Consider the following 13,600-nt stretch of genomic DNA (forward strand, 5'->3'; position numbering starts at 1 on the left):
AATGAGTTTTGTTTCTTTCTAGCAATTCCTAATATCTTCTATTTCTTTTTCTGGTCTTTCATTGTCCACACCTTCCTGTACCCTCTTGAAAATTACTGACATACTGGGGTTCCTGTTGTCTTTTCTTATTAGTTTTTTCCAATCTTAAATGAAATCATTCTAAAATGTTCCCATTTGATATGTTATTGCTGTAATTTATTATTATGTCATTAGGTTAAGAAAGTTCCCTTCTTCCTAGCTATCTAGTTTTCTAAAAATGTTGACATAAAGGGATTTTATTTATTTTTAATATATTGAGATTATCTTATTTTTTCCTTTAAACAAAACTCACTTTTTACTTGGTTGGATAAAATTTTAGATATGATATTGGTGTTAATGTTCATAAGTGAAACTAAACTGTAATTTTATTTTCTTGAACTGCCCTCATTTGGGTTTATGTGCTGTAATTGTTTCATGAAAATAATTTTAGCAGCTTTTCTTTTTTCCTGTTTTCCAGATATATTAGTATACAATAGAGGATATACATGGTAAAACTCACATATAAAACTTCTTGGACCTGGTACTTTACAGAAGAAAAGTTTTTGCTTTTTAAGTGGCATTGTTTATTTAGCATATATTGGTCAATTAAGATTTTCTATTTCTTCTTTTGTTAATTTTGGCATTTTACATTTTCTAGAAATATACCCATTTTGCTTTGAATTCCAAATTTCTTGACATTAGTTTAGAATATTTTTTGATTTTTAAAATATTCATGTTATTCTGTAGTTAGATTACTTTTACAAATTATGTCATTTCCTGGAACCAAGAACTATATATTCCCCAAGGTCCTATCAACTCTCAATCTCTACCTCTGGTTCTAAGATTAAAAAAAACACAGTCTTACTGAGGTAAATCTAAATATATGTCACTTCAATTTACTATTCTTCATGAATTAGGCTATCTCACCTGGTTAGGACCTAGATATGTTAGTATTGACACTTGTAGATGTTGAGATGATCCCTGTGGTTTAAATGGTGAGTTCAACACTCTGATTGCCTGGGTACAGGTGCCAACTCAGTACTGAGTACAAATATGACTTTGAACAAATTTCTTATCCCATCTCTATCTCCGTTTTTCCTTTGTGAAAAGGGAGATGATAATAGTAGCACCCACCTGATGTGATTGTTGTATGATTAGGTTGGCAATGCTTGTAAAAACACTTAAACAGTACATGGCACACACAAAATACTCAAAGTAATATATGTTTATTTACAATTTAAAGCCAAATCTGAACATACCAATATGTATCTTGTTTTACTTTTCTTTCATTCACTTTTTATGAAAAACTTTCCAATTGCCCCATATTATTCTAAATATAACTTTTTGTAACTTTTAAATATTATCAAATCCTTTCATATCATCTATGGATGTACTTGTATAACTTTTACTCCTTTAACTTTGAAGATAAGCCTATTATTGGAATAGCAACAAACATAAATAAAAGCTAAATATATATATTTAGTTTCATATGTATATATGTATATGTGCATATATATATGACACAAATGTATCATATATGCAATTATAAAAAAATCTAGGAATAAGAATTGTTTTTAATTCTGAAATTTTGACTTTTATAAACCAAGACATGACCAAATGCCAAGATTATGCTGTGTCCCCAAAATAGTAGATTAAATTAATGTTAAAATTAATAGGGCTTCCCTGGTGGCGCAGTGGTTGAGAGTCCACCTGCCAATGCAGGGGACATGGGTTCGTGCCCCGGTCCAGGAAGATCCCACATGCCGCGGAGCGGCTGGGCCCGTGAGCCATGGCCGCTGAGCCTGCGCGTCCGGAGCCTGTGCTCCGCAACGGGAGAAGCCGCAACAGTGAGAGGCCTGCGTACCGCAAAAAAAAAAAAAAAAAAATTAATAGACATGTTTCCAAAGAAGACATATAGATGGCCAACAGACACATGAAAAGATGCTCAACATCACTAATCATCAAGAAAATGCAAATCAAAACCACAATGAGACATCATCTCATACCTGTCAGAATGGATATTATCAGGAAGACAACAAATAACAAGCATTGGTAAAGATGGAGAAAGGAGAACCTTCGTGTACTGTTAGTGGAAATGGAAATTTGTACAGCCACTGTGGGAAAACAGTATGGAGGTTCCTCAAAAAATTAAAAATAGAACTGCCATAAAATCCAGCAATTCCACTTCTGGGTATTTTTCCAAAGAAAATAAAAAATACTGATTCAAAACGGTATATGTACACTTATGTTCACTGAAGCATCATAGCCAAGCTATGGAAGCAACCTAAGTGTCTGTCGATAGATGAATAGATAAAGAAATGTGGTGTGTGTGTATATATATATATAGATATATACACACACACACACACACACACACACACACACACACACAATGGAATATTGCTCAGCCATAAAAAAGAATGAAATCTTGTCACTTGCAACAGTATGTACGGACCTAGAGGGTATTATGTTAAGTGAAATAAGTCAAACAGAGAAAGACAAATACTGTATGATTTCACTTATATGTAGAATATTTAAAAAAATGAACAGAACAAATTCATAAATACAGAGAACAAACAGGTGGTTGCCAGAGGGGATAGGGTTTGGCTGGACTAGTGAAAAGGTGAGGGAGATTAAGAGTACAAAAAAATGAGTTATGGGGATGAAATGTACAGCATGGGGAATATAGTCAATTCTATTGTAATATCTTTGTATGGTGACAGATAGTAACTAGACATATGGTGATCATTTGTAGAAATATTGAATCACTGTGTTGTACATCTGGAACTAACATAATGATATAGCTCAATTATACTTCATTTTAAAAATATGTAGACACTGGGAGGAAATGCATCAAAATGCTAATGATGGTTATCTCTATGGGGTGGGGATTATGGGTGATTCTTTTTTTTTTTTTTTTTTTTTTTTTTCCAGTCCACAGCCCTCTCCCTGTTGTGGCCTCTTCCGCTGCGGAGCACAGGCTCCGGACGCGCAGGCTCAGTGGCCATGGCTCACGGGCCCAGCCGCTCCGTGGCATGTGGGATCTTCCTGGACCGGGGCACGAACCCGTGTCCCCTGCATCGGCAGGCGGACTCTCAACCACTGAGCCACCAGGGAAGCCCTATCATAGTTTTAAAACCATGATTACCTTCAGATCTCTATTTGCATAAACATAAGCTTAAAGCAAAACTATCATTTTAGATCATGAATCTCTATGAGACCTTGTATCCTCAACCCTTCTTTTGGTTATATGCATTCTCTAGTATGTAAACGCCTAAAGTAATGATGATGTCTTCTCTCAGTAATCTCACAGGGGTTAGCTATTTCCTATGTAATAATAATAATAGGTGATTTATATATAATAAAAATATTATGAAGGAAGTGCTGAATCAATCTGCTGTGGTAAATAGGTTTACAAGAAATAAATTATCACAACAGCAGACGTTCAAGACCAATAAAACCTTCACCATAGTATTGAGCCATGACCATGCCTTTATAGTTATAGTATTATATGCAATTTTATTTTATTCTATTTTTTTTTTTTTTTTTTTTTTTTTCCTTGCGTTATGCGGGCCTCTCACTGTTGTGGCCTCTCCCATTTGCGGAGCACAGGCTCCGGACGCGCAGGCTCAGTGGCCATGGCTCACGGGCCCAGCCGCTCCGCGGCATGTGGGATCTTCCCGAAACGGGGCACGAACCCGCGTCTCCTGCATCGGCAGGCGGACTCTCAAGCACTGCGCCACCAGGGAAGCCCTATATGCAATTTTAAACCAACTAATTGGTGAAAGAAAAAGTCCTGGATCCTGGCTGATCTAAAATTAAAAAGGTGAATTTTTTAAAAGTTCTTGTTTGTCTGGTATGGAGAGGAGGGATGGAAATACACTTCCTTAGAGTGCATTTTCACTTTTAATAATCACCTGCCTTTGATAAGTACTGGGGTTAAGGGCCCTTGCTGATTAGTAACCGTGTTTATTGACTGTGTTCACAGGGCTTCTACATACATTACCTTTTTAATCCTCACAACACTCAAGTCTTCTGACTCCAGGTTCCATGCTTAAACCCTTAAATCATTTGGTAAATCAAACATGTTAATACAATTTAGCAGGATGACCAGTAAAAGAAATGTATTTTTTTTCTTTTTGCGGTACGCCATGGCCTCTCACTGTTGTGGCCATGGCCTCTCCTGTTGTGGAGCACAGGCTCCGGACGTGCAGGCTCAGCGGCCATGGCTCACGGGCCCAGCCGCTCCGCGGCATGTGGGATCTTCCTGGACCGGGGCACGAACCCGTGTCCCCTGCATCGGCAGGTGGACTCTCAACCACTACGCCACCAGGGAAGCCCAAGAAATGTATTTTTAATTACATTCTTTCATTATTTATAATCAAAGGAAAGCAAATAAATAAAATACTTGAAGCATATCCCTCTCTTGGAAAAAAAGGTGTACTTCCTGTCTTTCACATACGTTTAATTTCAACAATTCTGTGGTCATGATGCAATAATGGAAATAAAATGAGATGCCTCTCAACCCTAAGATTTTATGATTTAGATAATGAAGACCACTGAAGCCAACTTTTTGTTTGTTTGTTTGTTTTTACTAACTCATTCCAATGAATTGCACAATGAATTAATTACAGTATTAACACTGTTATTTATTTCAAGGATTAAACTATCTAACATTTCCCGTTGGGCATTAACGTTCTAGAAAAACACCTACCTTGAATTCAACCATGAGGCTCCACACCTCAAACCTCCAGATTCCTGTTAAAAACAAAAGCAAAAAATCTTATTCACCTTGGCTGTTTCTACCTGGGCTGAGAGAGGAAGCAGAGAGGATGCTGAAGTTTAATGGATCCAAGAGAATAATGATGATGAAGATGAGTATCTTTAGTTAAACCTTAAAGAAATGGTGAACCTTCAATAGACAGATAATGGGAGAACAGCAATTACATGAAGAGGAGAAAATAATCTAATTTTAGGAACCTAGGTTATGAGAGACAGAAAGAAAAAATAAAGGCATGGAAAGGAAATGGCATCTGGTTTTAGAGACCTTTTTTGTATAGGAAATTGGCAGTCCCTATCTGACTTAGACTTAGAAACATTATTCTTACAAGATTGGACTGGGAGAAGTGATTTAACCATTCATCAATCTCAGGTGAGTTTATACCAGGACTATTCCAGGTTTATATTTATTTATCCATTTAATGCTCATGACAATTTTACAAGGATTTGTGTCAGTAGTCCCATTTCACAGATAAGAAAAATGACACACAGTAATGCAAAAAAAATGATAAACCAAAATATCAAAATTTTAAGTAAAAGAAGATCAGTATTTTTTCCTTTGTCTCAGCTTCCAATATGGCCCCATCTGGCACTGTTAACAATTCTGTCTTTATTTTAAACTTTGCTATTTTTATCATGATATTTTTTGCATTAATTTTGATTTTTAAAATACTCCCTTAAACTAGTATTGATCTTGATTATTGAACTTTTTAGTGCACTTGTAAATTTTCCATCCCAGGCAGGTGCCTCACTTGCCTCACCCTATTGCCGGCCTAAGTAAGAGGGAATTTCACTTATACATCAAAGTTCTGTTTTATTTCTTTAATAAAAAGAAATTATTTCCTTTTATTTTTATTTAATCATTAAAAGGAATTCCTTCACCAGAAGGAATGGAATTATGACTAAAACTGAAACAGAACTTAAGTGATAACTCTGATTTTTAAATTATCTTAAGTCCAGATCACCAGTTTTCATATTTTTTCCCTAGAAGAAAGAAGAGAACAAATAATTATCACTTTATAGATAAGAAAACCAAGACATGTAACGGCTCAGTCACAAAGTTAAAGCTAAGCTTCCTGGTGCTGAATGGGACACACCATATTAGAAGCTTCTCTAGGGACAAGTTTGAAGAAAATGAAAATATAAAGTATACTTATATGAACAAATCTAGGCCAAATAATTTGGATCGAAAGAGTAAGGTTTTGTAAAGAATATGTGCTTCTGAATTAGACACAGTGAGCTTGAATTCTCCTTCGGCCACTCACTAGCTGGGTGATCTTTGACAAGTTCTGAAGCCTCAGTTTCCTCATTTATAAAATAAGCCTTCTCAAACCTACCTATCACTGTTTGTGTTAGAAAGAAAAAAAGAGAACGTAGCTAATGGTATTTATCAATTAGGATCTCAACCTATGACTGATGGTACATACAAAACAGGAAAATTCAGGAGATTTTTTTTTAGAGGTTTTATATATATATAAGTAGAAGGATAGAGAAACCTAAAGGGATAATGCATCTGAGGGGACAGCTGCCCGAATACAAATGAGAGAAAAGTCAGATAGAGTTATTTGTCTTTAAAAGTAGTGACCTTTGGTGGAGGAAGCCAAGGAAATAAATACTCTGACGTCACTCTCCTCTCTCCCTCTGATTTCCAACCAAACCCTAAGCTAGAGGGCATTGAAGCCCAGTTGCTTTAGCCCATGCAGGCTGGTCTTAAGGGAAGACTGCCAGGAACAGAAGGATGAAGAAGGGGTTTAGAGGAGCAAAAGGAAGCTCACCACCGCATAATAAGAGCTCCTAATTACTGAGCATTTTCTATGTAACAGACAAAAACACTTGCACATTTAATCCAAATAACAATCTTTTAAGGTGAAAACTATTATTTTCCCATTTTATAGATGAGAAACCTGAGGCTTGCTGTAGTTAGGTGACTACAGAACCAAGAATGGACAGGGAAGTGAATGAAAGCTATCTTTGCCGTGCCCCATCATTGCAGAAGAACGATAAATGGTAGAGACTGGTTTCATAATTATCATCACTGTCATCAAAAGCATTGAATTCCAGCCCCTCTAGCAATTGTATTTCCAGGAATTTATCTCATAGTTATAATTCATGAGTATAATAAAGTATGTTCAGAATTGTGTTAGCAAAATATAGGCAAAATTTAAATGCCTATGAACTTGAACAGATTAAATAAGTTATAGTACGTTTAAAAGATGGAATACCTTGATACCTTGTGGTCAGTAAAAAGAAGCAGCTCTGAGTACTAGCTACTAATATTTTGATATATTGGTTCAGAACAGTGTGTATGTTACCATTTCTGTTAGAAAATAAAAATTACTCTGTTATCTGTATTCTTGTAAATGAAAGAATACCAAATATGTCTGGAAAAGTACTTAAGAAACTGGTCACTCAGTTGCCTTTGGGGAAAGCAACCGGATGGCAGGTGACATAGAGATACATTTTTATTGCACACCTGTACTTTTGAATTTTTTTACCATGGTCATGTAATACCTATTTTAAAACATAAATTAATTAAGGAAAAAATCAAATGGTATGTTATTAGTTACCTTCCGTGGACTTCTGTACTTTGGATAACAGTGACAGAAAATGGACGTGCATAAAAACCAGCTTTCTTACTCTACACCATGCGCGATTTGCTTTCTCAATAACAATAAAATCCTTTGCCATATCAGCTTCAGTTAAATGAATGCAAAATAAGGAGTAAACTTCCATCTGTATTTTACAAGGCTTTGCCCATGCTGCAAAAGCAAAAGCTGTAGGGAAAACAATGAGAAAATTAGCACCTTGAAGCCAGGTAACAGTTAACTCAGAAGGCAGGCTAAGCATAATATCACACTCAGAAACAGCCCAGCCTGAGAACACCTCAGGAGGACTGCTGTTGTTGTTGTTGTTGTTTTTAAAAAGCAAACTCTCTTGCCCAAAGGAGGCAGGTGGCAAATTAACCACAGCTCCCTAAACCCCTGGGGACTTACAGAGCTCTGTCCCCCAGGTAAGACTGCTATCCTTCCAGGTTTTCCCTCTTTCCAAGAAACCTGACATGCTGTTTCTCATGGCATTTTCAAATTGGGCAGATCAGGACGGAAAAACTTTGCCCATCGGGAATGGCGAGACTGGCTGATAAAATGACGGAGTTGATGATTAACTGTCACCTGGATAGCCAGTTTTTTTTTTAAACGATGCGTCAACCTGAGTTTTAATTGTTGATCTCCTCCAGCTGTTGCCTGGGAAAATGTCCTTCCTTGGAGGAGGCATTTCCAGGAGTCTCAGCAAGTATCCTTAGGATCTTATGGTTTCTGAGATTTGATTTCCTTCGGGTTGCGGGGAAGGACATAGGAGGTTGATACCAGGCGCTACGCTTCGGAGGAGAACGGATCGCCTACTCCAAAGCAACTCCGGCCTGAGCACTTGGCCCCTCCCATTTGGGGGTCCCGGGGCCCCGCCCCCGCAGAGCAAACCGTATAAAACCGCTGCTTCTTCCTGCAAGTCTGGGTTCAGTCCGACTCCAGGGTCGGCGGGGTACCTCGCCAACTTCCCGGAGCATCGCGTGCCCGAGCCATGGCCCAGGGGCTGTACCACGAGGAGTTCGCCCGGGCTGGCAAGCAGGCGGGGCTGCAGGTCTGGAGGATCGAGAAACTAGAGCTGGTGGCCGTGCCCGAGAGCGCTTACGGTGACTTCTACGTCGGGGATGCGTACCTGGTGCTACACACGACCCAGGCCAGCCGGGGATTCACGTACCGCCTGCACTTCTGGCTCGGTGAGAGACGCGGGCGGCCGGGCCCGGGCGCGCCCAGGTCGGGGAAGGGCGTGGCCGCTGGGGGTTGAGTTTTGCGGGCTGGTGGGCAGGGCAGCGCTAGCCGGACGGGCCTGGAGACCCTTCGCGCCGGTTGAGCCCCCGTGGGCCTCCCCCCACCTCCCCCCCACTTTGGGCCTGGGCACCTTTTCCCCGCTGGCGTCCGCTCCTGCAAACGCGGGGCGCAGCGAAGTCGGGAGCAGTCTTACCTCACTAGCTTTGACCTTTGTCGTGTCCATCTCCCGGGTTTTGGCGCCGCTTCCTCTCGCTTCACCCCCTTTCACCTTCCAGTCTCCAAACCCACCTCCCGCCCGGGGCGGCCGCCCGCTGCACCCTGGCGCTGGCCAAGTTCGGCTCACCTTCCGACAGGTTCAGTCCTGGTTCCCCTGGCAGCGAGGAGATGAAGTCAAACAAGTTTGTGGGCATTCGCCGCAGACGGCGAGAATTCCTTTAAGAAAATTATTTAGTTTTATTTTTTGCCCTTGGGCGTCAGCTTAGAGTTCTCTATTATTTGCGGCGATTAATGTTCTGGGCCGCTTTAAATCAGATTCCAGCCTGCCCCGCGCTGCTTGCAGGTTTGGCTAAGAGAAATTCCTGTTGATTAGGATGCTGGCGGCTTTATCAATATAAGTAAATTGCTTTATATGGCAGAGTTTGTATTTAGATGAGTTGCTTTATAATAATAATAATAATAATGATTATTTTAAAATTTATTATTTATGTATCTGAACAAGAAGGCAGTTTGGAACAAAACAGCTCCTTCATCAGTAGTAATTTTGAGCTTCACCCGCGCCAGGCTCTCAGGACACTGGGTCTTGAGTGTTCTACTTTTCCCACCTTCTACTTTTGCTCGTAAACATCCTGAATGTCTAACCTCTCCCTGTGAGATCCTGTGCCAGTGGGCACACCCCGTCTAACAACGCACCGATTATCTGAGCCTTATTGCCTTCTTTTAAAATCAGCTTGCCTCCCCTAGACTGTGTTTATTTTTAGTTTTATTCATGAGTCTATGGGGAAAACACACAAAACCACACGCACATACACATTTTGAAGTCCCTGAAAGTCATTTTTCCCCCTAACATTTGCAGATTTTAAGAAACAAAATGGTAGAGAACATTAAGTGATGTTCTCAATATTAGCAAACACCCGGAGCAAACACTCCAAATGAGAAATCCATAGAGGGAGACAGCACTGTTTCATTACAGCACTTGATATTAAAATGTTGTGCTTGCTTGAGGAGGCTGAGGCTGAGATCTAAACTCATTTTGGTTTCCTAGTGTAATGTCACTAGGAAATGTTCCTATTATCACAGACAGTGATGTGTTTATATTTTATACCCCCTACAAGAAACTCCCCACTGAAACCTTAATGTATAACTTATGTTCATGAATGAATGTTCATGAATGAATGATGCCACATAGAATAATAACGTTCTTACCTTGGTTTTTCTGTTTAGAACTTGGATCTGGAATGAGTAAAAGTATCTGAAATACCACATCTGTCATTTTGGTGAATTAAAATGTGAAAGAACTTCATATCATGCTGTGTAGACAGCAGTTAAGTTTGACTTTGTCAGAGGATTCCAAGGGGGCTTTAAACACAATAGTTTTAATTCTATAGGTTCTTTCTTATCCAGGTAAGTTCTTCAACCACTGTGTTTCATAGGGTTTACAGATTCTAATTAACCCATTCATTTAGTGCTCACCAGTTTCAAAAAATGTAATAGAAAATGCTCTGGGCAAAAACATTTTATGATCTTAAAGGTCTACTAAAACTGAACTTAATAGTGTGTTAATTAATAAGTTAATTCAGTAACTTTCAACGTGCCCAGCATGGTGTGCCCAGCATTTTTGCATATGAATGATTTATGAACCTTTCCTGAAACTTTACAATCTCAAAGGTGCAATAAAACAAAAAGTGATATAACCCAGGTAAAATGTGATGAGCACTATGAAAGAGACACCACGTGTCTGTGGTTATGGGGAAGCAGAGAAGCCTTAATGGAAAAAAAGGAAAATGAGGGGAATTGGGAGGGATCTTGTGCCAAGAGAAAATCATGGGAACTGTGGAAAGTTTAGCTCACTATAGTCAGCAGGACCTGTAGGTGGAACTGTTCAGCAGCTCTCCCTACTTCAGTTCCCTGAGCAAGCTGGATTTCATCCAATGTATTCTACTCTAAGACCTAAACTCTGGTGAATTCATGAGGATTATTCAGAGGGACAGATTGAGACAAAGTTCCAAGTGGGAGAGCTGAAGTTTCAAGGAAAGAGAAAGTCTGACTAAAGGAAGTCAGTTGGAAGGAAGATGAAAGAGAGTAGAGTTAAAATCAGCCTGGGATAAAAAACGGTGGCTGGTGTAGAAATGAAGAAACCCGCCAAGTAAGAGGAAGAAAGGGGAAACAGGAAGAAGTGGGGCACAGAACGGGAGAACAGAGGAAGAGTCATCTTTCCTGGTCTCTCCCTCAGTGTCTTTCCATAGTACCTTTGCATATCTCAGATTATTTCATTTTTTAAATTTATTTTTTGTTTCCTTTACAAAGTAGGAATTTGTTGCATGTAACTTAGAAGTTGTTGCATCGGTCCTTCCTGAAAAAACATTTCAGCTTTGTACCTAGCAGTTTAAATACATCTATCTGTGCTGGGCTCTTTGTAAGGCATGAGGATCCAAAAAGTTGGGTTACAGTATACAATGTACAATACAAGGAGCTTATAATATACAAGGGCTGGAGAGGATGCTGAGAAACTGGAGTTTTATACATTGCTTGAGGTAGAGGAGAATATAAGATGTACAACCATTATGGAAAAGAGTTTGTCAGTTTCTTACAAAACTGTACATGCCACTACCATGTGATCCAGCAGTCGCATTCATGGGCATTTAATCCAGAGAAATGAAATTTTATATTCATGCAACAACATGTACATGCATGTCATAGCAGCTTTATTTGAGTAGACAAAAACTTGAATCTGCCCAGATATCTGTCAACAGGTGACTGTTTAAACTAGTGGCACATCTATACCAAGGAAGACTACTCAGCAACAAAAAGGAACAAACTATTGATAAACACAAAATCCCTTAGGGAATTATGCCATGTGAAAAAAAAAATGCCAAAAGGTCTCATGCTATATGATTCCATTTATATAACATTTTGGAAATGACTAAATTTTAGACTTATTGTCACCAGAGGTTAGAGATGACGTAGGGGAGGGGGGATTCAGGTGGGAGGTGGGTGTAGTTATCAAAAGGCAACATAAGGGATTTTTTGGTGATGGAACTATGCAGTATCTTGACTATGATGGTGGATGTATAAATTTACATATGTGATAAAATTGTATATAACTAAATGTACAAATACAGATGAGTTCAAGTAAAATTGGGAAAATATAAAAAAGATAAGTGGATTGTATCAATGTCAATATCCTCGTTGTGGCATTTTGTGCTGTACTGTACTTATATACTTATACCTTAATATACTGTAGTATACTAAACTGTACATACTAAAGTTTTACAAAATTTTACATTGGAGGAAACTTGGTCTATTGATCTGTGTGTCTATACCAATTAGTGTCTTCCACCAATACCACACTGTCTTATTTAATTACTGTGGCTGTATAGTAAACCTTAATATCAGATAGAATTAGTATTCTTACCTTATTTTTCTTTGTCAAAGTTGTTTTAGCTATTCTAGGGCCTGTGCCTTTTCACATTAATTTTATAACAAACTAACTCATATAATCTGTAATAAACCACAATATGATTTTGATAGGAATAGAATTAAGCCTATAGATCAATTTGGGGGAAATTGACATATTTATTATATTACAAGTCTCACATTCCATGAATACTGTCTTTATATTTATTAAGGTCTGATTTTTTATTACCATTTTATAGTTTTTAGCATGTAGATCATGTACCTGTTTTGTTAAATATGTATTTGAGTATTTCAGTTTCGTTGAAGTGACTGTAAATGGTATTGTGCTTTTAATTTCAACTTTTGCATGTTCATTGCTTCTATATAAAAATGAGACTTCTTTTTATTATTGATTAATCTTCATCATGCTATCTTGCTGAATGCACTTTTTTTGAAGAGCTTTATTTTGGTAGATTCCATAGAATTTTCTATGTAGGCCATCCTGTCATCTCTAAATAGACACACATTTTTTTCTTCCTTTCTAATAGGTATGTTTTTTTATTTCTTTTTCCTACCTTTTTCAGTCGTTAAAACTTCCTGTGTTATGTTGAGTAGGAGTACTTGCCTTGTTCCCCATCTTTAGGAGAAAGGATTCAGTCTTTGATCATTAAGAATTTATGTTAGCTGTATGTGTTTTGAAGATGCTGTTTATCAAGTTGAGGATTTTCCCCTGTGTTCCTAACATGGCGAGAGTTTTTTTTATCATGAATGGTTGTTCAGTTAACTTAGTCATTAAACCTCTCTTTTTATTTATGCTTTATATATAAAATCACATCCACAAAACAATTTTAGGAAGTTTACAGCATATTTACAAATATAATATAACATAGTATAAAATAACATAACACAAAACAGCATAACATGGAAGGCATTGGGAAAATTAGCATAGGGAAAATAAATGAAGTCATAAGCATACTCATTCAGAACATTTGTAAGTTTTTGAACACTTATTAGAATTTCATCATAATATAACTGAATTTGATTTTAGTTTTCATTTTCAAAGGCTAGTATTGGCTTCATTAAGACCTTTCAGCCTCTTTAGAAGACTCTGGTTTATTCATAATGACATTCCCTCGCCTTGCACAGTGCATAAGCATCAACAAATGATAGCATAATTTAACTAACTTACTTCTAGTTCATTCATTAGTCTCATGCCTGCCCATTTTCATCTACCTAAAGAGATTACAGTTTCAACTTGTACTCAAGTAAGAATATTTATATCAAATACATCATCCTCAACACCTTTCATATTAACCTTGATTTAAGTTTCCTTCTTAAAGCCTCTCTGTACAAATCTACATCTA

The 13,600-nt window shown here is 38.0% G+C and overlaps 1 protein-coding gene across 1 annotated transcript in view; it reads left to right on the forward strand.

The window, feature by feature from the left end:
- The first annotated feature begins 8,165 nt into the window (after positions 1–8,165).
- SCIN (scinderin) overlaps positions 8,166–13,600 on the forward strand; it is an 80,568-nt gene continuing 75,133 nt past the window's right edge. The window contains exon 1 of the mRNA XM_007445587.1: positions 8,166–8,572. Coding sequence (XP_007445649.1) covers positions 8,374–8,572 — 199 coding nt within the window. The 5' untranslated portion in view covers positions 8,166–8,373. The remainder of the gene's footprint in view (positions 8,573–13,600) is intronic.

The sequence above is a fragment of the Lipotes vexillifer genome, unplaced genomic scaffold (assembly GCF_000442215.2).
Source record: "Lipotes vexillifer unplaced genomic scaffold, Lipotes_vexillifer_v1.1 scaffold1198, whole genome shotgun sequence".
Taxonomy (NCBI): Eukaryota; Metazoa; Chordata; class Mammalia; order Artiodactyla; family Lipotidae; genus Lipotes; species Lipotes vexillifer.